Here is a 26,771-nt window from a genome sequence, read left to right on the forward strand (position 1 = left end):
GATAAAAATTTCTCGAATTTTCTTTGAATGCGCACTCGTCGGTTCGCGTCGAAATGGCTTAACGTTTTCAAATTTTCGCGGATGCAGTGACGCCAGCGACATCTTTAAAAACCCGTTGGCGTTCTAAGAATTAGGAAAAGCTTTTGTTTGTCCAGTATTTTTTCTTCGCGTGTCTAGATAGTCGTTTGCCCTTTGTGTTCGTTATCTAGTAATTTTTTTTTGCGGTCGTCCCTTGAATTTCCTAATTGTAAGTACTAATATAATTACGTAACAATAAAAACATAACATGATTTTGTATTTTTTTACGCGATATCGTATCCTTGAACGCTGGGTGGCTAAAAAATTTTAAAGTTTTTTTAGATTCATGGTTAAAAAATGGCGTCCTCTCAGAAAGTTTCATCATTTTTGGGTTGGTTAATGTCTTAAATAGTGCAGGGGTACTTAAATTGGGGGCAAATTACACATTTTCAGGGAAGCCACGGAATATTTTTGATGCTAGGGGACTTTTGGGGATACCTTGGGGGGGCCCCACATGATGCCTTCCAAAGTTGAAGGCATCACCGCTCATCCCATTGTAATATTCTATGTGCGTTACCATATAGCACGTTTTTTTGTGGAAATTCAGCGAAAAATTCTTGTTGCTAAGGGGAAATCTGGCTACGAGGGACCGCTCCCGCCAAAAAATGTCCTTCAGAGGACGCGGCCAATATCTTCTTTCTCTTTTTGCCTCATGGCAAAGAAAGTCGTACGTGCGCAACGTTCGTCACGTCAGCACTCAGTCGGTCAATTTTGATTCGCCTCAAAAGCGCTAAGAATATTTTCGAACGTTGGATGATGTGTTGATGATTGTGCACGAGCGAGCGGTTATAAGTTTTAGGTTCGGGTTCCCGTAGCTGCAACGATTATTTTACTTGCTTGCTTATTTCTTATAAATTAGGTAATTTGGATGGGTAATTATAATATACATAAATGGTCTCACTTAAAAAAGGTTTTTTTAAGTGAGGCTTTTGATAATTTTGTGGGTAATGAATTAAAAATTTATTTTTATGATGGATGTTGATGTTATGAGATTATGTCTTGTGCACTCGCATCTTATGTTTTGCATTGCTGTACCAATGCTTGTGATTTATATTAAATCTAATTACTAATTTGAAATTGTACATAGGTACTATAAATATATTTTTTTCAGTTTGAATTTTTGTGGGTAATAAAATAAACATTAATTTTTTTTTATGATTATGTACGACGAACAAGGATATATGCTGTTAATAAGAGCAGAAAATCAGGGTTATTTGTCGGTGTATCATTGTTGGCTTATGCATATATCCTAGGAAGATAATTATTTTACATAATTTATGAAATTTCTTATTTTATGTTGATGTTATGAGATTATGTCTTGCATGCTCGCATCTTAGGTTTTGCGTTGCAATAATTATGATTTTTGAGGCACTTATAGATATTTATTTTTTTTCAATTTGAATTTTCGTGGGTAATGAAATAAACATTAATTCTTTTTTATGATTACAACGAATAAAGATATTTGCGAATATTAAGGGCAGAAAATCAAGGTTATTTCTTGGTGTTTCATTGTTGGTTTATGCATATATTATTAGACTAGGAAGACAATTATTTTACATAATTTATGGTATTTCTTATTGTTGATGTTATGAGATTATATCTTGCACATTCACATCTTATGTTTTGCATTGCAATGCTATACCAATAATTAAGATTTATAATAAATCTGATTACTAATTTATTGTGCATAAGTACTTATAGGTATTTATTTTTTTTTTCAATTTAAATTTTCCTGGGTAATGAATAAAAGATTACTTATTTTTATGATTGCAACAAACACGGATTTGCGCGGTTAATAAGAACAGAAAATTAAAGTTATTTCTAGGTGTTTCATTGTTGCTCTATGCATATGCTAGCAAGACAAAAATTTAACATAATTTATGTTATTTCATATTTTATGTGGATGTTACGGGATTATGTCTTGCACACTAGCATCTTATGTTTTGCATGGCAACGCTGTACCAATAATTGTGATTTACGTTAAATCTTATTACTGATTTACAGTTATGCATAGGCACTTATAGGCATTTAATTTTTTTTATTTAAAATTTTTGTGGGTAAAGAATTAAACATTAATTATTTTTAACGAACATGGATATGTGCAGTTAATAAGGGTAGAAAATCAGGGTTATTTCTTGGCGTTTAATTGTTGGTATCTGCATATATTCTGGAGAGACAATTATTTTATAGGGTAAATTACTCAATTGTTGGCACTTTAAGGAAATTTCTATCCTTATGACTGCATTTTAAGCCTTTTAATTGTTTTTTGTTAATATTACCCACAACCACTGGCACCCTTATTTGCCCAATTATTATTAAACCTCTGTTTTATTTAAATTCATACACTTAACAATAATTAGTATACAATTAATATTAACAATAATTCGTTCACCCTAAATAAAAAACCTAATTTTAGGAACTCTTTATTATACTAAGATTTTCTTTAAAAAAAGTTATAGATATATATTTTGAATTTAAAACACAAATATTTTCATCGTACCAAATCTATTTATAACAAAATTTGAAATAATCTATACTTGCAGTGGAGTCGTAGGTTATATAAGGTAAAATGAAAATCCTGCAGTCTCCCTCCACCTATTTATTAAGCATTTAGTTATTTAAAATTTCCTACATGTTTCGGACACAGTGGTGTCCATCGTCAGGGGATAAAAGGTTTAAAATTGGTATTGAATATACGCCCCAGGGTTTGATTCCATGTCAAAAGTCTTCTATTTGTTATTATTTTTTTTTTTTTAATTTTATTTATTTACATTCTGTTGTGACAAGGACCGAACAGTATGCTAAAAATATATATTCTAATATATTCTAATTCTGAGCAATAAATTAATAGAATTAACAAATAGAATTAACAATAATAAATACAATTAACAAATAGAAGGCTTTTGACATGGAATCAAACCCTGGGGCGTATATTCAATACCAATTTCAAACCTTTTATCCCCTGATGATGGACACCACTGTCGAAAACATGTAGAGAATTTTAAATAACTAAATGTTTAATAAATAAATGGACGGAGAATGCAGGATTTTCATTTTACCCTAAAATTTAAAATGATAATGTGTAACAGACTTCGAAAAAAAAAAACAAAGCTAATTTAACTAGTAAAATATCGAATCCACTTAGGTAAATAACAAAAATTAAAATGATTTTCTGAAAACATACAAATAATTACTTAAAAGCAACATTTATATTCTTCAATATTAAATTGAAAAAAAAAAACTTTGATAGGAACCAAGGAAAGTCTAGGAACTTTTAGAAAGGCAAATTGCAAACCTATAAACTAAAAAAACCTATACATTTCTTTTTGACATGAAATATAATATTGCCTGTTACATGTTTGACATTTAATACCCCTTTTTAAATGATTTATATTGTAAATCATTTACACATATAAAACATAAACTCATTTCTGCTGCTACATGACTGGGTTTAGGAGCTAATGACAATGCAGAATTAAATACATTTTTAACGTGAGAATTTTTTGTGAACTTATAACTACTTCGTGATTAGAGAATTTAAAAAATATACTTTCGGAATTAAAATATTGACCATCTTCTTCCGAAAACTGTTCTTCATTTTCTTCGGTTGGTATATAATTAATCTTATTTATTTATTTTACTTAAATCAGTTTCATGTGTCTTTTTGTTGTATTATTTTTCATGTTGCCTTTTACTTTTTTGTTAAAGCATTTTTTGCAATCTTTTTCTGTTTAGAATTTTTAGATTAGCATTTATTGGTTTTCTATGTTTTATTTGATGAGAGGTATTATCAGCCATCTTATTTTTTGTGGTTTCTACTTAAAAAATTTCTTTTTGATGATCTTCTTTATTTCATTCTTTTATTTGTTTTTCTTGGATTATTTGGCTTGTTTTATTTCTTGGTTGCTTGCTTTCTTGCTTTTTATTCTCTTTTTTAAGTTTTTCTTTCTTCAGAATTTTTTTCTTTTTCTTCCACTTGTTTTTAAAGCCTGTGAAATAGTAAATGAAATATAGATGAAATAGCAAATGAAGTTATTTTTATTTCTCTCTTTCCCTCACGTTCAAGTGCTTTAGCACGTTGCAAAAAGTAGGAATAGAAGAATTTATGTTTTGACTGAAAAAATCTACATCTTGGATACTAATGTTATCTTCAATCGTAGCAATTTCTTTAAAGAATATACTACCATCGTCAATAATTACTATAGGCATTTTCGATATCTCTTCCTCAGTATACGTTTAGTAAAGTTTTTCGCATTTTTCATCTCCAATGATTTGTTTAAAGACTTGAAAATTTACAGTCTTTTCTACAGTTTCAGTTAGAGGAATTTCATTGGGTTTTTCTACAAAATTTGTGCAGTTTTTTCCTCATTGGAATAATCAAGGGCATCAGAATTTCATTTCATTAGCATTCGATTCTTTTAATAACTTATTTACAGCTTGTTTAAAAATATTTGCGAAGTCAGGCTTTCCAAGCTTTACAAATGGATGTTTTCGTTGCTAGTCTAGAACTCCAATTTTCCACAAGTTTTTTTAAGTGTTTAAAACTTATTATATCAGCTCGTTATAGTATCCTAGCATTAGGATATAATACTAGGATATAACAATTATGTAGGTCAAAGTGTATTTACATCATATGTAACATGAGTCTTATGGCTGTCGACCAACAGTGCTATGGAAACTTTGTACCAGCTTTCACTAAGCTGTTGTATAAAACATGCTCTATTTCATCCATCCATGATCAATGCATAACTCCATTTTTGGGTACACTATTCTTAACACATTGTGCTAGGCTTTTGTTTGTGTAGATGATCATCGGTGGTGTAACTGTTCCAGACATCGAATAAGTAAACATTACAGTTAAATTCGGTTTGGCGTCTCCTTGATCGATCATGCACGTTCTTAGTTCCTCTTGGAGCAAGAACTTTTCTCATGTCAATGGGGTAATAATAAATATTTGTCTCATCTCCATTGAAAATCCCTCTTGGGTCCTGTAAAATACTCTGGAATCCTTTTTCCTCAAAGTATACATAAATAGCATTAAACCACTTTCTTATTCTTGCTCAGATACACTTGCTGCTACTGCTTGTAGGTTTCTCTGTGCCAAAATAGAGTGCCTCAATCGAAAACATTTATACCACTTATATCCTGGATAATTATTTTTAAATACAGTTTTTTTGTTTGATTTAAAAATTGCTGTACTAAAATCTGAATATCACTTTTTATTTTTGGGAAAACTGTTTTTTTGCTTTCAACAATCCAGTTAACTATTTTTGTTTTTTCGTCCTCAGATAATACTGTGAATGGTTCTTTGGAAGTTTTCTTAAATGTATCTCCAACCGATACGGTTTTCTGGTGAAGTGAATTTTTTAAAAGTTCGACATCTTATTGCCTTTTGAAGAGCTTCTTCATAATATTCTCTTTTTTCTTTAGCGGCATCTAAAAAAAATGTTAATGTTAAAACATTAGTTACTGGCTTAGCACCAGCTAGCTAGCAGATGATAAATTATTATTTATCTTATTTTATTTTAATAAAAGTTAAATTAAGTTTAATTTTCTGCAAAAAAAGGACAATAAAAGAAGAGTGCCAATAATAAGAAAGTTTTTAATTTCGTGGTCCCTATAGTTGTCACCCTATTTAAACCAATATAAAAAAAATATATTAACAAATTTTTATTTCTTTACCGAAAAAACATTTTTGAAGGGGTTTTAACGTAATATTTTAAAATATTAATTATAAATAAAGTAAAAAACTCATATAAACAAAAGTTTAACGAAAAAGCGTAACTTGGACATTGATTATCTAAAGTAATAATTTAGACCACAATATAACAAAAACACATTCAGTAAATTAAATTTGCATACTACATTTTTATAGTTGTGGTTATTTTTTATTTACAATATCTGAAAGTGGCAAGTTTAAAAAAAATTCTTAAAGGGTGCCAACTTTAGGCAAGTATAGTTTGTAAAAAAAATATTCCTATAGTTGGCTTAGGGTGCCAATAAATGGAAAAAGGGCTACGCAATCTTTGTTTGCGTTAAAATTTCATTAAAAGGGAAATAAAATATATTTTCAAACTATTTACCTAATTATATAACACACAAATCTCCATATTTAGCCAGATAATATTAGAATAAAAATGATTTCTAAAGGTTCCTTATGAAAAAACGTAATTCCCTACCTTTTTTTTTATTACACCGAAATACACACATATGATTTGCTATGCTGAATCCAGCAAGAACTATATTAAATCAAGTTATGCAAAGTCTATATATTTCAATAATTAAAATTGTTGAAATATATTATAGACTTTGTTATTAGTCTAGGAAATAAGCAAGAATGTCACATTTAAAAAAATATAATTCATAGCCTGAAATATGCTTCAAGAACCTTATAAATTCGACCATTGGGTAGGTCCAATATTAAGGCAGTTTACCATAAAATTTATGGCATGATTACTAATTTGAAATTGTGCACGAGATTTAATTATTTTCTTTTTTAATTTAAATTTTTGTGGGTAATGTATATAATGTATATTGTTGTATATTAATGTATTAAACTGTTAATTATTTTTATGATTACAACAAAGTTCATCGTTGGTTTATGCATATACGCTAGGAAGACATTTATTTCACATAATATATGGTATTTCAGATTTTATATTGATGTTATGAGATTATGTCTTGGACACTCGCATCTTTTGTTGTGCATTGCAACGTTGTACCAATGAATAATTGTGATTTATAATTAATATGTTTATAAATTTGAGGTATTTTAGTTAGGTATTTAATAGTTTTTTTTATTTGCACAGAGTTGCCCCTTTTGAATGTTGCCCCGATGAATACATTTTTATGACCTCAGTTTGTAAGCTTGCTTAATTTTTTTTGTTGGGTATAGGTCAAAAAGAACTACCGTATGTATTTTTGACGTACTTTGTGCAGGTTTTGAGGCATTTTGAGGCAAATCAAGACTAACAATACGGGTCATACTTATATACCTGCCTTAAAATAGGGTTTTTACAATAAAACGTTTTCGAAAAAAAAAATTAAAAAGATGGGTGCCAAAGTAGCCCAGTGTTTTGGGGTTACATTGGCACCCAAACGGAAATGTGAATAAATATAATGTAGGCCCATCCTGGGGTTACTTTGGCACCAAATTAGGCTTTTTTTTTAGTTTTTAAATAAAACATTCAATATTTTTAATGAAATTTCTATATTCTTAAACAAAACACTTAAAAACTAACAAAAAATATTCGTCTAATATTTGGCACAGTAGAAGAAAGGAACTAAATCAAAATAACATAAATACTAATCATCTTCACATGCCTCACAGGTATAATATTTTTCTTTGGATCCCTCATTACAAATACCACAGATCCATTTAAAACAACCATTGCATAGAATCCAGTCTGGTCCAGTATAACCAGACCAATAAGCAGCACAAATTCCGCATTCGTCTTCATTGTGGGTACTTGAGCATGATGGTAGATTGACATCTTTTAATGTCGATTGTTAAAGAATTTTTGCTTTTCCTTTGCCTTTCCCTTTTCCCGCAATCTTCTTTTTGTAATTATTTTCATTTTCAATTAGTTTTTCCTTGTCTTGGTCCTGTTTAGTTTCTTCACAATCGACTTCTTTGCCGGGAATAATTTTTCGTCCCCGCTTTCGTTTAGGGTTAGTGCTTGATTGTCCACGTGTCTCCTGAAGAAACTCTAATAAACTATCATTCAAAATATCACTCGTAGATGCATCAATTGGAGTTTTTGGCAATTTGGATAAAGGCTGCTGCGGATCATATGGACAAATTCCGGTGGCACGAAATCCGGATTTTAAATTGTCTTCTACTCTTTTCTGTAGAGATCTCCACAAGCGATCCAGAAGATTCGGAAAGAGTTCTTTAGGCAGAGTGCCTTTTACGCGACTGGTCTTTCTACAATCGTCTAAAATAGCCCTCCATTTCTTTTTCATGGGAGCAAAGAAAGCCACGTCCAAAGGCTGCATAAAGTGAGTTGAATTGGGGGGGGGGGGGGTAAAGGAGCCATATAAATATTATTTTCTTTAGCAGCCTTTACCACGGTTGGAAAAAAATGTGAGGCTAGGTTATCACCTAAAAGAACAACTGATTCACCATTACAATTTTCTTTGACGTGGGGCAGCAACAGTTTAAAAAACCAGACCTCAAAGAGATTCATATCGAACCATCCACTGCTGCTGTTATCATAAACTGCCCCTAAAGGGCCACCAACAGTCCAATTTTCGTAAATGTTGTTGGCTTTATAGACTACCATTGGTGGTAGTAGGATTCCATTTGCGCTTCCGCAGACCATTACACTTATTGCTGAACGCGAATGTTCTTGAACCCTTTCAACCCTTTTAGTACCCCTACGAACTAAAACTTTTTTGGCCCCGGGATCGTCTGTGAAATTAGTCTCATCATAGTTAAACACTTGCTTCGCAGAAATGGACTTCAGAACAGGTTTAATGTTATCGAAAAACTCCATTATATCGGCGCGCCCAACCGAAGCACGTGCACGCTTAATATTAGATGCCAATCGAATGCTAATATTATTTCTGGTAATAAATTTTTCAATAAAGTCGGGTCCTGGTCTATTGTTGGGCCATCCAGGAATATTTCTGCCTTGTTTTGTAACATATTTTTGCACGATTTCTCTGGCGTCACTAACAGTAACGGGAAAACCCCAATCTGTTACCTGGTTGATGGTCTCTGAAATTAGCCTCTCCTCCTGTTGGATAAGGATGGTGGGGTGACCTACACGACCCTCATGATTCGCAAACAGCTTATTCTGAAGAGTGCCTCTAGGTATTTTCCATGTTTTGGAAGCTCGTACTTGTGACATCCTCCCTTCCCTAACAGCTTGCAATGCATTCGCTAAATCTTGTTCGGTGTAGTTTTTATAGGGCCTCGATCCAGGCAACCTACTATAATTTCGCACCATATTTCGCGCCGCGAAACACACCGACCTGTCTGAACAACTCTCGGACACTGAATAATAAAACTAGACAAACAAGCCTAATATAAACAAAGGCGCGCACGCTCTGCCAAAGTTACCCCGTGTGCCAAAGTAGCCCCGTTTCGCGGTACTTTAGATGATCCAAACGTAGTTCTGGCCTTTGATCGATTTTTTACATCAGTCCGATGGATTTCCTCCAATACCCAGCTGTGGGAACAGCCATTATTACAAGAAAAGACACGCCAAAAAAATTAATCGAAAAACGGAAAATGTCTAGGGGTGAATGCGAGTTTTTATCAAATCAAACAAACTCTATTGCGATCAAATGGCGGCAAGATACAAAGCAGGTTATTCTTTTAAGTAACTACTATACCCCTGATATGACCTGTGTGAAGAGAAAAGACAAGACTGGGCAGAGAGTTGACGTACCATGTCCCACTGCTATCGCATACTACAATGAAATCATGGGTGGAATGGATCTGGCTGATCAGATGAGTGGTGTTGTATGACTCTGGCAGAAAATCATGCAAATGGTAGAAAAAAATGTTATCGACTTTTTGCTATTGTTAACAGCTGGGTATGACTTACGTCGTACCCAAAAAAAGATACCCTTACTGGAATTTTTATTTACCTTATCAGAGGACCTAATCGAACAGCAAACTTCAGTCAAACTTCGAAGAAACAGTTGTGGAAGGCCAAGAGATCAAAAGTAATGAAAAATGTGGGTGATCATCTTCCAATAGAAACATCGAAACGGCGAAGAAGTGCTCGTTGCGCTCTTAAGAAAAAAGAACGTAGAACCACTACTATTTGTGCAATGTGCGATGTAGGGTTGTGCAAGCAATGTTTTGCGCTTTATCATTCGTCCTAAAATACCTTTGCGGGTTGTCTTTTTGTGAATAAAAAAAATAAAAATTTTGAAATACAAAAATGTGTTTTTTTGGCCCCTAGGGATATTTAGGGATAAAAATCCCGCTGGGATATATTTGTCTCACAATTTTTTGCTCTCCCTGTATATATATTTTTTATTTTAACTACTATAGATATACTGTCAAATGATCTCCTAGAATATTATAACTCGCAAAAACATCCTTAAAATTATTAAAAATAAAATTGGGTCCCAAAGGGTTAAATGAGTCTTCAAAGCACTACCCGATACTAAAATCTTATATTATAAAGGGATGGCTGTACTATGCCATACTGTTGTGCTATAGTTCAATAATTTTAAATATTAACAATTAAAAGATTTTTTTAATTCCTTCGACTTGCCAATAAATGGTCTTAACTTATTAATAACATGCGCAATATGGTTGTTCCATTTTAAATGTGATCGAGAACCACACCTAAATATTTGATTTTTCTAGTAGATTTAATTCTGATTTGTTTATCTGGATGAGAAATATTTAAAAATAGGCAATGAGTAGTTATAAATTAATTGATAGTTTCTGATTATTGAATCAATTGAACATTTTCGTCAAATCAGATTCTGCTTTATTTTTGAGACTATCCTAGGAGTCACTTTTATATATTATGGCAAAGTTATCAGTAAAACACGTAATTTCTTCAGATGATTGCAAATTAAAAATCTTACTTATATAAAGAAAAAATTAAAAAAAAAAGAAACCATTTGATTTTGAAATTCGCTAAATTATGAAACAAACATTTCAAACATTTTTTCATGTCGCTTGGATATCGGATCAAATAAAACTCTTGTTATATTTTTAGTATTGCTTGCGTTTCGGCCTATATTACGCCATCCTCAGGTCACAAAAAACAACAAATCTCAAACAATCGTTCATGTTAAAAGATTGTTCCAACCATCGTATCAAATTAAAAAGAAAACTTAGGTGACAAATACTGGGTTATTTTGGTCGGTGCTCTATTTAAACAAACATTTGTACTTACTACTTTTCAATATTTGCATTCACTGCATATAATTTTTTTGAAATTTTAATCCTCTTGCAGGTTGTCCATGAATCACCGCTAAAAAGATAATGGATCGAAATAACTCCAACAATAATCCAGACAACTCTGGCGATAAAGACAACTCTGACAAAAACCACAACTCTGGCGACAAAGACAACTCTGATAACATAGGCAACAGAGGCAACTCAGACAACAGAGGCAACTCTGACAGCAGAGGCGACTTTGAGAACAGAGGCAACTTTGACAACAGAAACAACTCTGACAGCAGAGGCAACTCTGACAGCAGAGGCAACTTTGAGAACAGAGGCAACTTTGAGAACAGAGGCACCTTTGACAACAGATGCAACTCTGACAACAGAGGCAACTTTGACAACAGAGGCAACTTTGACAATAGAGGCACCTTTGACAACAGAGGCAACTCCGACAGCAGAGGCAACTTTGAGAACAGAAGCGATTCTGACAACAGAGGCAACTTTGACAACAGATGCTACTCTGACAACAGAGGCAACTTTGACAACAGAGGCACGTTTGACAACAGAGGCAACATTGGCAACACATTATCGGCGACAGGCGGACTGCCAGATGCTTATACTGGCCCCAACTGGCGTTTCAGTAGTTCTCCTGCTGCAAATGCTGACGCCGCTCGCTATGCAGCTCGCGGCCTTCATCAGCCTTTACGATTTCCTTCCTTATCAAATGATTATCGTGCTCCACCCCCCTCAATGTTACCATCGCCATCCCTATTAGCAACGCCACGAGCACCGGTGGTACCTATCAGACAAATTTGGCAAAACCCCTCTAATGTGCCGAACATCCGCCCAAGAGATAGAGAAGAGATGTTTCCACCATCACTGGCGATATCAAGACCACCTGTAGTATCTATCAGAAACCTTTGGCAAAATGCATCCAATCAATATGGGCTGAATGCCGACCAAAGACGTGAAGGAAGAGGTGAACAAGAGGTGCTTCGGCGACGACCGATACCTATCGGCGAGATCTGGCGACATGATACCAATCGATATGTACCAAGAGGTGAAGAAATAGTAGCAACTTGGTTTGAATTGGCTAGGCTAGCTCCACCTCTACCAGAACTACCCTTTTCGGTAAGATTAAATTTCATTATTTCATTTTCTTATGGTGGTAGAAAGTATTCTTTTTTTCAGTTAGCGAAATTTTCTATTATAAAAAAAATATTATTCTGAGCATGGTTACTTATTTTCTAAAAAAAATAGGACAATGTTGTTTCTTATTCTCCGACAATGACCACTTCAAACTACTTCTCGGTCATGCATTAAGACCAATATTAATTTAATCTAGTCACAAATAAGTTGTTGATCTCCCTTGTCATAGAGATAGTTTATGTTGTCTTTTTACATGTTCTTCATTGATCTTCTATATGTCTTCAACTGAAAGCAGCTAAAGAAGACAACGTTTTTGAATGTCAGTGTAATTTATCTAATCTTATTTCGTCTTTATGGTGTACAACCTGTTTAAGTGAAAGCAGTTAAACTGTCTCTCTGTATCACTATCCGAATAATGGCCATGATACTAGTTTTAAATATTTTATTTTGCGGTGGGCATCATGTTCTATGTCATAAGCTGTGATATCTGAGTCACTGCTGAACAAATAAGAGTAGCAATGTTGTCTCTACCAGAAAACCTGAAACTGAGTTCCTAATGTCCTTTTCGATAAATGTAAAAGCATATGCTTTAATTTAGAGTTTATTCAGATTAAAAAACGCCGAGCGTCCGAATGCGTACTAAAAATGAGCGAGGGTGTTCGATCGTAGCGATCCAGTGTTAACTTAGAAAATCATAACCATGGTTTCAATTGATATAACACATACTTACATTACAGGCTTAAAAAAGGTAGATCTTTTAAATTGGCCAGTTGCTTTAAATTATTCGCAACTTGTTTAAAATGTAAATAATCTAGTTTTTTGTCCGTTCATTAGGTGTGATTTAAAATAATCGAAAATGGTCAACTAATTTATATACACACTTCACTACAAAAACACGATCTCTCACATTTATTTTTTTCCTGTATTTCTTTACAACTATTTAAATCTCGCGCCAATAGTTCGAACTTTTCTTCACTGAACTGACAACTCTTGGCGATACAGGACCTTATATACTCGGCTTAACGCTGTTCTGGACGATTCTCGCCAACCCTCTAGACGCCGTGCGCTGTGCCACTTGACATTCCGGAATGATTGAGAATCAGCAGGTTTCTCGGTGTTTACAGTATCGGTAGAATATATTTTTTTATAATACTATTGTTTATAAAAATTTAGGTTAAAAAAAGAATATTTTATTAATTCTTTTAACCTAGTCAACTTTCTAAATAAATGTCCAACATATTCACAAAAAATATTTTATATACACTAGTGGTAAATATGTTTCTGGGGTGTTGAAATACCAATTCATTAAGTAGCAAAAATTCATGAGAGAAGCTTTAATTCAATTAAAATTTACAAGCATTTATTTGCCGAATAATACTACAAGAAATATAATATTATTTTAAAAAAGAAAATATTTTATGCAACAAAAAGGACAATTTATCGATTACAGGAAACCATACGTTCCTTTTAAAATTATTTTAAATATAATAACTTTTGGCCCTATATATAAGTTACAAATCTTTGATTTGCTGTTGTATGTTGAAGTTGTACAGTTAGATTTCTTCTTTGTCTTGGGTTGTGTGATTCGAAACTATTTTAAGCTGAGGATTTTTATGGTAAAACATGACAGTGGCATAACAATTAAGTAGATGTGCATTTAAAATTAAGTTGTTATAATATAAACGTTTCGTGGAAAAAAATTTATCCGAAATATGATCCTCAATATGTTTTTTTGTGTTACACTTTAGTGAATACCACAGAAGGTGAAGAGCATTATCATGTAATGCACTTCAAAATAGAATGCCATATCTAATTATTGATTCATCCAAGTTTTGTAGATCATAAGTTGTTGATTATTTAGAAATTGTCTCAGCTCATAAAATTTATGAATAAAGCATTTAAACCTTTTACATAGGTTCTTGTCAATTTATACTCCTAAGTAGGTTATTTTATCTTCTTCCCTTATATCAAATACGTTACCATTACTATTTTTAATACTTAATTTATTTAAACCCACCTTATTTGAATTATTTGGTGAAAAAGGAAGTTAAATTTGAATTATTTGGTGGTTTTACCAATTTTTAGAGATAAATTATTTTGATCCAACCAAATTTGGATTTTTGCTAATCCTCTCTCTTCTTTGTCTTTCGCAGCTTTCCAAGTGTCTCCACTAAACATACGTACTGTGTCATCTGCATATGAAATTATTGCTCCATCTATTTCGGTAATTTATAATCAAGCAAGTTGATGTATAGTATAAATAACAATTAGCCTAATACTGTGCCTGGTGGAACTCCCATTTCAATATTAAGACACGCTTAATATTGAAATGGGAGTAAAGATATTGTTCATCTTTAGTATTTGTTTTCTTTTCGTCAAGTAGTCTTTAAATATATCGTAGGCAAGACCTCTGATATCATTTAGTTCAAGCACATAAAGCAATCAAAGACCTTGGCTGGGTCCAAGAATACCGCAACACATTTGTCACCTATCGAGGACGCCTTTAATTTAACTGACTACTTTAAACTTAGCGTCATTTGTATCTGAGTAAACTTATAGGCCTATAATTTTCTATAAAGCTTTTATTTCCTTGCTTAAATATTGGACTTACAATTAATACCTTGAAAGGGTCTGGTATTTTTTCCTGTGGAAAAAAATAAGCTTGATAATATGGATTAATGGTTTAAGAAAAGATTCGTGAAATTGTTTGACAAATGTAGAGGAGATCCCACCTATACCTGTTTTCAAACTAGAAATATGTTGGATTGTTTAATTTCTTCCAAGTGGTGTAAGAAAGAGTGTGTTTATTATGTTCGCCTGACTACGTTTTTATTTCTGTAACTTTTATAGGTATTCTTTAACTCAACATTGTTCTTATTTTTTGAGAATCTTTTCTTAAGTTCTTTTTGTCTAATCGAGTTTATTATAGTAATCATTATCTAGGATTTTAATTTACGTTGTGTTGTTTTAAATGTAGTTAAAGTTTTACAATTATCAACTGCAATAAGTTCACTATATTATGTATATGTGAAAAAACAAAGAAAAAGAACAAAAGCACCGAGGTCCATCACGACTGAATAAACAGTAATCAAAATTTTAATTTTAATGGTTTATTGGCGAAATCGGTCTTTTATTAACGTTTTAAATTGCTCGATTGCCTGAGAACTTTGTTTTAAAAGTCGCTTTAATCTTACATGTTTCGAAAAACTTTTTCTACTCTATGTTTTCCATAATCAAAAAGCGAGCAAATCAAAATATCACACAATACCTATTTTTGTGTGGAAAGAATACATTTTTTTAGTTTATATACATTTTTAAATAAGCAGCTTTTAATTTTAATCATGCTAGAGAACTATCTGCAATAATACCAAGATTCTTTGGTTGCTTGACAATCGAAAGACGATTTCCAGATATATTAATGTCTAAGTTACGTTCAAAGTATTTACTTATCTTTTTGTTTCCTATGATTGAGTTAACGCAAAGGTTTGAATATTTATTAGATCCGATGTTAGAAGATTTTGCGTGATCATTGGTATATAGAGTTGTGAATCATCGGCATATTTTTGTAATTTTGGCATGTCTAACCATCTAGTACATCTCAGCAATATATACTGAATGCAATAGGGGCAAATAAATGAGCTTTAAGGAGTGCCATAGGAAATTGGTTGAATTTCTAAGGAGGTAATACCACTGTTAAAACAGTTGTATCATCCGCAAAGAGCACAAATTTGGCACCTTCAAAACTATGCGGAAGATCATTTATGTAAATCAGAATTAGGATTGAGCCCAATATTTGACTTTAAGAACTTCGATTAGGAAAAACGGTTTTAAGCCTTTCCATATTCAACCGGTTCAACATCTTCAAGAGGGTGATTATGGCTTAAGTGTTCAATTTTGCGAATGGATCCAACCAAATCGAGGCCTAGATAAATACATTTTATTTAGCGATGAGTTCATTTTACCCGCAATGGAATTATTAACCGACACAATGAACATCGGTGGTCAGATGAAAATCCTCATGCCAGGTTTGAACAAAACTTTCAACATCGATTCAGTGTTAACGTGTGGTGTGGAATGCTGAACGACCAGTTGTTTGGCCGTTTTGTATTAGATGAGCGTATTACTGGAGAAGGATATTTACGTTTTTTGGAAGACCATTTAATTAATACACATGTTGGATGATGTTCCGCTAATTGTTCGACCCCAAATATATTTTCAACACAATGGAGCCCCGCCTCTTTTTAGTCGGCGAGTGCGTAATTTCTTAGATAATCATTTTCCTGATCGTTGGATTGGCAGAGGAGGACCTCAAGTTTGGCCACCGAGGTCACCAAACTTAAATCCACTGGATTATTGCCTCTGGAGGTGGATAAAAGCTCTAGTATACGAAACACTAGTAGAAACCGTAGAAGGACTCCACAAGAGAACTTAACAAACGTGCTGCAGCATGCCTTGAAGTTGGTGGGAGTATTTTCGAAAACATTTTAAATTATTGTAATTTTTTTTACTTATTTGTTTGTGTTGGTTTTAAAATAAAAAAATCTTACAAAAAAACTTCACAACGGATTATTTCAGAAACGGTTGAAAATCGGAAATTAAAACATATGGTTTAATTTATCTTCTTTTGACTTTATTCATATTCAAAATGTACTAGATATAAAAGTCACATTTTTCAAGAAATGAAATAGTGGAGTGGCAGAAGTTGACATGTCATTTATCAAATATCTCTGCAAAATAATCATTGAAATCTTGGTGGAGGGATATATCACAGTCAATAGCACCTTTGATTTTTGCCTTACCTCATTTGGAAGTTATAGAATTTACTACATACATTTACAAGGGTTTCTGGAGGAATCTAAATCTCTATCATTATTTGCCATTTTTCTACATCTAGCAGTTCTATGTCTTTTTTCCAATTTTTAAACTCTATCCAATCAGTCAGTCGGTTGTACTGCTTGCACTAATTTAACAAATTCAGACTCTCTCTCATACCTCTTACATCATTATCAAATTAGCCTACTGTACGTGGCTGATCAGATCCTACATTAATTTCTCTTTTCGGAAAAGATTGCTTCTTCTAGAAGTACGCACCCTCTAGAAGATCCATTTAAGCAACAAAAGATATTGACCTTAAATATAAGAGAAATACTGATTTGTTGACCCAAATGATCTGAGAAGTGAGGATTTATTATCTTAACCGCAAGTGGGTCAAATTCAAAAGTAACAAACACAGTGTCCAAGCAAGCCTTTCCATGTGTGGGCTCAAAAATTGTCCTGTATATAACCCCAAAAGATGGAGAAACGTGAGGGTGATACCCTGACTGATGTTAAAGGGTATGTTGAAATCTCCAACCAGGACAAGATCTATCCTATTGTTAATTCCAAAACAGCCTTTAAAGCAGGCAGAAAGGAATCAATATCACCGCCTGGTTCTATATAAACAGACAATGTAGATATTGTCGATTAAAATTAACTTAACCCTATAAATTTTTTATTATCAAAATTTTCCTTAACTAATAACATGGAACCTCCCCCAATGCTATGTAATTTATTTGAAAAACCTGCAACTTTATATTGCTCTAGTTTAAAAGCTTTTAGTTCATTGGAATTTAGCCCATATTCAGTAATAAGTACACAAGAAATCAAAATTTTATTTAATCGATGGATTTTACAAAACGAAAAGCCAATTACAAAATATATTAATTTAACAATCAAATATCTTAAAAATAAATACATCCTAATTGTGCAATATTACTTACTTAAATATTTAATTATCAGCAAAATAAACCAAACTTAATAAAACAACGAAAATGTATATGAAGAGCTAAAAAAGTCAATTTCAGAATATCGATCACCCGGTCCGGTACTTCTAGAGACAAATTTATTCAAGCCATAATTATAATTATAATTCATAATTATCTAAAATATTGAGCTTATATGCTACAAGTTTTAAGTTAAGAACTTCATGTATTGTTGGTATTCAACCAACTTAAGGCTGTTAATATGAATTCCATAGTATGGCGACCAGATACAAGATCCGTCCTCAGGGTGAAAACGCACAATAGAGGGTTTTTAAGGACTCTATACCCATAAATTTTTGAGTGCTTCTTTTAATAGATCCAAGCATGTAAAAGGCCCTAGCAGCAGCATTATTTAAATGAACATTAAGCTGGAGCTTCTTATCTAGTGTAACACCGAGGTCTCTGATAACAGATATTCTTTCAAAACTGTATTAGTTAATCTTGTAATTGAATTATTTCAGAACATCTGCAAAAAGCAGGTTATTGCAGCAAGTACAACATTCTATCATCTATATATCTATATATTAATATCGTTTAAAAAGACATTGAAAAGGAGTACTCTAAGGTGTGAGTTTCCCTGAGGAACGTCAGATAGGACCCAAATTACCCTAGACAGAAAACTGGAAATTCAAACAATAAGCTTTCTACTGGATAAGTAGCCCCCGAACTAAGACACCAAAGTTTTATCAATCCCAAGCAGCTTAAGCTGATGAAGCAGCATGTTGTGTGAAAACACTTCTCCAAGGCATGCAAAGTGAAGTCCGTGAGAGTAAGGAGGTTTAACTCTGTAGACCTACAAGGTCTGAATCCGAATTGTTGTTGCAACAATAATGGATCCAACAGTGGAGAGAGAAAGCCGCAGACCAAACTTTCAAACACCTTGGGAATTGCACTATGCAAATTGAGTATGCAAATAGGACGATAATTAGCAATAGAGGCTCTATCATGGGACTTAAATATAGGTTTAATAAAGCTCTTCTTTCAAAAGCCCCGAAATACTCCTGTTTGAAGAGACAGACAGAGAGACAGGTATGATGCAGCGGTCTAGATAGGTGAAAACCGCAATTTTTTTTGAAAAAGTTTAGGTATTCGATTTGGTCTTGGTCTTTTGTTGGTGCCAAGAGAAGATAGCTTACTAAATATGTCTGAAATTATAATACAGTGAGAATGGGTATGATATGGGATGACATAACATCAAGATTAGTATCCGCATACATAGTTGAAAAGTATTCCGAAAATATGCTAGCAATTTCCTTACTCGAAAAACTTGTCTTATTTGAATATTAAAGCTTATTTGGGAAGGAACAGTTTATTATTGATTGTTGTGACATTCCCGAGTAAAGTTAGTGTTGACTATTAGAATAGATGTAAATCCCTTCGTTACCTTTTAATGCTTTCCGTTTCTTTGCTTCTTCAAGTATAGAAAACACGCCCACTTGGAAAACTGTGGTGTGTTTTCCTAGCGGAAAGGATTTCCCTGTGTTCGTTTTCATCTTGTACACTCCGGCTCCGGCCAAATTGATGCTTTTCATGCATGAGCCATCTGTGTATTAGGCCTGGAAATCGTTTAGCTCCTTGATTTTGTTTGTTGACCATTCTTGCGTGGTCGGAATTTCCGCCCGAAAGCCTTTCTTTAACCTTAGTTTTTCACTCGCTATAGAATATCTGGATATCAGAATTGTAAATATTATTACACATCCTGAGGGCGATCATCATATGGCCTTGTCCTAAGTGAATATTGCGCCATTCTCTGCTATCCTTTATCCTCTTATGTTCCGCCATAGCTTCCCTTTCACTCTGATCTCCACACGACAATCTCCTAGTGTAGCACTGATCTTCATGCGCAAGTAAGTTGCGCATAAGTTGAAAGTACTTGCCAAGTAATAAAAGAGTAATTTTTTTCTAGGATTACATGTTTTGAATCGATTGATACGTACGTACTCAATAACTTCTAAACTGTTGTATTATATAAAACTAAAATTGTTATATCATCGGTCGGATTTGGCGCCTCGTTTTCTTTCGACGTTTATTTTTTTATTTCACCATGGGGTTTAGATTTAAAGTATGTACCAATATCCGTATTATTTAAAAGATACTTATTATTTTAAGATTGATAACAGTTTTAACTTTTTTCAGGATTCAAATTTTCAAACGTTCTTGGAGAAGTCCATTTTAGCGGCTATAAAAATAATACAAGAGAACCAACACAGACCATGTTTCCGGAACTTGATACATCTCTGTATTCGTACCAGGATAGATCTGCTTAAACCTGTTTCAACTGCCATGAATGTTGAGACTCACGGGCTTCCTTGGGTTACTAGGGATTTTATTTACGCATTCGTTCGATTGGTTAACTCTTGGTTCATCGTAAAGGGTTATTTTATACACCAAGATGGTAAAGTAGACCCTTCGGCTCTATCAAATATCTTAAAATCTATAATTTTCATAATTTATTTATAGAGATAAAAATTTGCGCCATTAGAGAAATCCTCAATGTAAGATTTCAAACTTGTTTCACGCGTTGGGAGAAGGAAACAATGGAGTTGGCTAAACAAATGTTCAACATTTTTCAAGATTTGAATTTGGACACCAGATTAGAAACGAATTCAAGAGCTGCCCGGAATGCCCAACATTTGGAGGTGTGTACAACTGTAGCGTTTATGAACTTCTATTTAAATTTTATATATAATTTAGAGAAGCAGAGTAAGAGCTGCTTTCGAGGGAGCAAGTAATGTGCAAAATCCCATTAATCCAATTGCTCCCATGATGCCCCTCGCTCCCCCAATCTGGAATGGTGGGTTCGCCAGGGCCGTTGAGGCTGAAAACGAAGGTGCCCGCAGGTAAGTTGTAATTTCGCTGAAAGAGACGTTACCGTAAATAGAGACAGAAAGTTTAAGGTTTCGACAAGAGCAAAATTTTGTTGCGATAACTCTGCTTATAATTATAATAGTTAATTTTTCTTGATATCTAACCTCACTGTGATTTTTTAAGGCCACATGCGGTTGCATCACAGTCTGCACCAAGGTCAGATCCTAGGGGAGCCTTTCCCAAAACGCCCGCCCCACAGCAGGCGCAGTCTCAGAGACGTTACGTCTTAAATCCCTATGAAGTCGAAACCGGAGGATTGACAAAGGCTGGTAAATGCCTTCTGGAAATAATGATCATTGATTTTAGAGCACGTGTCTTCGGACCGTTAACTATAGAGTCAGAAGTAAGTATATACCATTTTTATTTCTCAGAAACCTGAGTGGGTCCCAAATTCGAGGTGAGCATTGAAATTTCGGAAGCCAAACAAGCTATTAAGCAAAGTTATGTATTAGAAATTCGCCAATTTCAATTACAGTAACATTTTGTTGTAAATTCTGTTTATTAAACAATCTGCATATTGGGAAGCAGGCAGGTATCTGACAGCCATTCTGAGTAATATCCACCATTGTAGGTTAGGAATTAACATGATCCCTCTAAAAAATTCTAAGGTTCCTAAGAATTCAGCAAACTGGTCCTGGTTGGTGGCTCACCCAGCCAGGTTGGTTGCAATATGTTACCAGGAAGTCAATATAATTATTAAGCAATTTATTTTAATCACATCATGAAATACAACATCTAGAACCTAAAATAATATGCTGGAGTGGTCCAGTAAGGAGAGTTCAATTACTTGCATTTCCTTGCTTACATTTCCCTTCGCATTAACTTCGGATAAGACTTATCGGGTATATCATAAATCGATTTGAAATGCGTACAATTCCATTTTGGGTCATTAAAGTGAACCCATTTCAGTAGACGAACTTTCATCTTCTCCATTGTTTTGTAGCTTAGTGGGAAACTTATCAGGTGCTTACCGAATTGGTTTGGGTGTATCATGTGAAGCTTTACAGTTTCCTACTCCTTTTCTTTTCTGGTGTGGTTTCGTTTCAATTTAATACTTCAAGGAAAAGAAACTCTTCAATTTGACTTATTACCTATTTGTTTGACCTATTATATCGAGACATTCATATTTGTATTTTTTCTTAGATCCGAGAGATGAACCGCATCTCGCAGAAGATTAGAAACGACCAGTACATGTACGTGAATGAAGTTATACGTGATATTCGGTACCTCGTTAAGGTAAGATAATAAATAAAAAATAATTGATTGTTGAATGGTGAATGTGTAGTATGCTGTTTGTAAGCAGAATAATACTTACTATTATAATTATACACATAATTAGTTAACTGTTTAGCTGTACAGAATTTAATGAATTCATGAATAGAATCACTTGGGTCCAAAAAAACTCTCTCAAGGCTGTTTTTAAGCGCTGGCTGAGGATCTTTAAGTGGTTGTTGTATTTCCTGAGTGATACCTTCATAGTAGAAGAAGATTCTTTGAGAAATGTCACTCTTTAAACTATTTTGAATTGAAAAAACTGAAACCTATTGAGCCCTCCGATATTGCTGAATTTATGCTCACAAACAGTGGTCTCTTTTTCTGAGAATAGCGACAACCTACGGTTTACGATTCTAAGGAATATCTTAATTTAAGGAGATCCTTCCAGAGGTGTTCTCGGAAAATTCCCTAACTTTTCCTTTTGTTTATTTCATTGGTATATAAACTATTACTTATGCCTCAGAAAGGTTCTGATGCCACGAATTGAGGCGAACTCGACCGCTTTCTTACCAAAATATCGGTCTCATCAACGTATTATTTTTTAACTTATTAAGTTTCTTTGAGCAGTCGCGTGGCATTTCAAACCTGATTAAGATATAAAATGTGAAGATCGTGCCACTTGATTGTCGCTTAAGGATTAGTTGAGCACACTTTGTATATGTTTCAAGTCCAGGGCTCCAACTAGATTCATGCTCCTCTTCCTTCATTGGTTTTCGTTCCACCTGTGAATGGTGTTTGATGTCTGAGTAACTGGGAAGCTTTTCCATTCATCCAATTGCTTCCAGTGTTAATTTTTAAAATAATAAAAACGTTCTTCCTCAAACTGATCTTTAGAAAAATCGAATAATGGAATGCATCTTGTATGAGATGTGCATGCTCTCTGATTGATGATGTCTTTGTTCTTATCGTTTAGTTGAAACGCCCTTCTGGCAAGCCCCTCTATAGAGAGAAGCAGCGGAAATATGACGTCTAGTTCTGTTATTGCACACATTTTCATGGCTCCTGTGATAAATACATATTCGATAATCTTTCCACTTTAATTATTCTTTATTTTGTAGGCCTCAGCTTTGTAATTGGCCTGTTAAATTACTGTACCATTAAATAATATTAAATAATGAATATACATCTATATGAAAAATAAATTAATGCTTATTATTTGCATGCTTGTGGAGTGGTACTGCAATATGACAAGGTTTTCAGATTGAGAATTCATAAACTGATTTCTTCTCGACCAATCATCAGTAATTATTTAAAACGTGTTAGACACTACTTACTGAGGACGCTGTTTGTGAAGAAAGCCTCTATAGGTTTCTGATGTTCTAGAAGTCTTTCTGATTATTTATGTATGACACTCCACTCATATTACTTTCATAGTATCAGGGATGGTTCAAATTACATGAACATCATCATGATTAGTACAATCAATTCTTTTGTACAAAAACGCTTTAGCAAGAAGGGCCAGTTTTAGAGTACGCTTTGATAAAGCTCGCAGGAAGGTTGAAATTTGTGTCAACAACTTAAGACACTTTTGTAACGAGTCTATACAAAATATTTTTAATCTTTTTTACTTAACTAATTAAAATTTGTTGATTGCTTAGTTGCAATAGTCATAGAGGCTGCGCTATCCTTCATATTTCCCCACTTTCAAACAGTATCCCTGACACTTTTGACAAGGTATTTGATTTGTGTAGCAAAGTATTATATCTCAGCAATCCAGGCGCTATGGAATAAACGTGTTCATCAGAAATAATTTTTAATTTTCCAACTCTGCCACAAAAATTGATGTTGGTGAGAAAAAAAGAGTTAAATGAAAATAAATGTTTTTTTTTTTAAAGACATTCCTATAAAAGTTTTTGAGGTTCGTCACCAGCCTAAATATGTTCTTGACTAGCCAAATTTGCTCTAAGTAATATTAAATAATTAAAATTATTTTAAATTTTGCAGCTTTGGGGGCAGTACAACATCCCGAAACTCGCTTGGTATTTACGCGAGTTGCGCAACTTGCTGCGTGAATATTTTTCCCCCTTTGACTTTAACCACATTCAAGGAGCTTTTAACGAATTTACCGGCCCATTGAAGCCATTATTTTAAATACTACTTATGTATTAAGTATTAGACATTATTAGTTTTGTGAATGTCAATACTATCTTTAATAATAAAATGTACTTTTCATAATAAAATGTGTTTTTGGAAAATTTGTTTTTGTTATTTTTTAGTGTATTTCAATTAAATCTTGATAGTAATGGTATTCTATGCATAGGAAAACGCTTTTACTCCTGGAAATTTGCTCAAATAAATTATAGTAAAAGTATCAATCTAATTGGTCCGCCGAAAGGTATCAACTCTTCTCCCTTCAGACCCTCATGTCCATTGTGCTCTTTTGCTGGTACTGACGTATATAACGAAAGCAACTTGTTCCCACTCCCATTTAAAAAGTGCTACCAAACATCTGTCCTGCATGTAGAAACATCTACGGCCTTGTAAAAATACCGCACGTTCGCTCTGGACAAGTGCATAATTCTGCTCTGGTAATGTTCTTGTAGTAACTTTCTCTAAGGAAGGGTTAATTGATAAAATAGAAAAACATCTCAGTGCTGTAAAAATTTTATAAGAAGGTATAAAATATTGAGACCATATTTTATACCGAGAAAATTAGATTTAGTGGAAAATAAGTTAGAATTTGGTAATATTCTTCAGATGCACTTTGGATTTCAATATCAGACCTAAAAATACTTACGAGTACGATATACGAGTCTCATTGTTACTCACTTTTGTCTATTATTGTCAAGATTATTACTAGCTTTAATTTATATACGTTTGAATAATAAGTGAAAATCTAACAGCTGTCAACTATCTCTAAAAATCTATGGGTCATACTTAGCAAACATCAAAGCAATCAATTTTGACAGATAACAGCTGCCACGTTATCGACAAGATAAAAATGAGATGGAGGGCAATAACCCGATTTGTACCACTGCAGTAACCAATAGGGTAAAAGGAGGAGAGATGGACCACATTTAAAAAAATTAAACGTGCTTCTTTAATAAAAAAATAACAACATTGGAAAAATATAGGTGACAATTTCAAGAGTAGCCATGGCTTATAATTTTTAAACCGTAAAAGATATAAAAAAATGCTTAAAACCGTTTCTATAGTAACAAGGGGGAACCAAAATGATGAATTTTTTAGGGATATACTATCATCCTCCTAACCCCCAGAGCCACCCCCTTAAAAATTTTAAATTGGAAGGGTAGTCGAGTGATACCTTGTTTGAAAGGTCTATTAATTCCCTATATTTTGCCGTCTTACTCATTAAAATCAATGCAACCATTTCCGAGATATGTATGTCCTTTTAAATGTTAGTCAATTCATTTTACTATCAGAATAAAAATATTTATTCTGATACTAAAATGAATTGTTAAAAGCCAAAACAAAACTCCAATAAATAGTACACTTATACTGAAATTATTGAATTGTCGGAATGGTATTTGGCGATGTAAAAAAAAGGAAAATTTTCGATGCCTGCCATTCTCGAAATATTTGTTGTTTTTTGTTTATTTAAATTTTGCCTTAAAATGTTCAATTTTTGGTTTGGTTAGTAATATCGTGGTTCTTTTTGTGATTTAAAGTTCTCTCACTGCTCTAGTTTTATTTTTACAATGGTTTATACGATCGCCGAAAGAGTTGAAATGATATTTATTTATGGTTCTCAAAATCGCTGTTTTCGTAGAAGTGCCACAATATTTAATGAGAGGCACCCAGATAAGCAGGTTGGGCATTATTACATCCAGAAGATGGTTTTAAGAAAATTTGAAGAAACTGGGTTTGTAGGTGATATAAAGAAAAATCAGCCAAGAATACTGGATGAAGCAACTCAGATTGAGGTTCTTGGGCATTTTGCTATGGATCCTGGTATGTCGACTTGTCAAGCAGCATCTGCCACAGGAGTGTCTCGTGAATCAGTACGAAAGGTATTAAAAATTAATAAATTCCATCCTTACAAGCTACAGATTGTTCAAGAACTTGGTGATGACGATCCAGACAGGCGGATCGAATTTTGTGAATTAATGACCCAAAAAATAATAAATGAGCCACGTTTTATAAAAAACATTTGTTTCAGTGACGAGTGCACTTTTTATTTAAACGGTAACGTTAATAAGCAAAACTGCCGTTACTGGAGTGATGAGAATCCCCATATTTTTAGGGAAGGGCACACCCAATATCCCCAAAAAATAAATGTGTGGGCCGGAATTCTAGGGAATAATATAATTGGGCCATTGTTTATTGATGATAATCTAAATGGAGAAATTTATGCTGAAATGTTAGAAACAACTGTTGAGCCTTTAGTAATAACGGAATTGGAAAACCAAAGGGATGAAAATGGAGATCTTGTTCTTGATGAAAATTTATTGCATTTTCAACAAGATAGGGCCCCACCACATTATGTATTACCTGTTGGAGAGTGGCTAGATAATCATTATCCAGACCAATGGATTGGTAGAAGAGGACCTATTGAGTGGCCGCCAAGATCGCCAGATCTCACCCCTCTCGATTTTTTTCTTTGGGGTCACCTAAAATCGGTCGTTTTCAAAACGCAGCCTGCCACCATTGAGGAGCTAAAACAAAGAATTACACAAGAGTGCCGATTATTAACAACTGAAGTTTTTAGAAATGTTCGTCAAGAGTTTGAAAACAGATTGTACTTTTGCTTGCAAAATAATGGAAGCCACTTT

General features: G+C 33.5%; 1 protein-coding gene across 1 annotated transcript; it reads left to right on the forward strand.

Annotated features, from left to right (window-relative positions):
• Positions 1-105: 105 nt before the first annotated feature.
• Positions 106-24,233, forward strand: LOC126749067 (uncharacterized). The gene is made up of 8 exons (XM_050458683.1): positions 106-247; positions 11,013-12,076; positions 20,032-20,290; positions 20,356-20,534; positions 20,590-20,735; positions 20,887-21,106; positions 21,907-21,999; positions 23,983-24,233. The coding sequence occupies exons 2-8, from the start codon at positions 11,042-11,044 to the stop codon at positions 24,127-24,129; spliced, it is 2,079 nt and encodes a 692-aa protein (XP_050314640.1). The 5' UTR covers positions 106-247; positions 11,013-11,041; the 3' UTR covers positions 24,130-24,233.
• Positions 24,234-26,771: the final 2,538 nt, after the last annotated feature.

Source organism: Anthonomus grandis, chromosome 22 (genome assembly GCF_022605725.1).
Source record: "Anthonomus grandis grandis chromosome 22, icAntGran1.3, whole genome shotgun sequence".
Taxonomy (NCBI): Eukaryota; Metazoa; Arthropoda; class Insecta; order Coleoptera; family Curculionidae; genus Anthonomus; species Anthonomus grandis.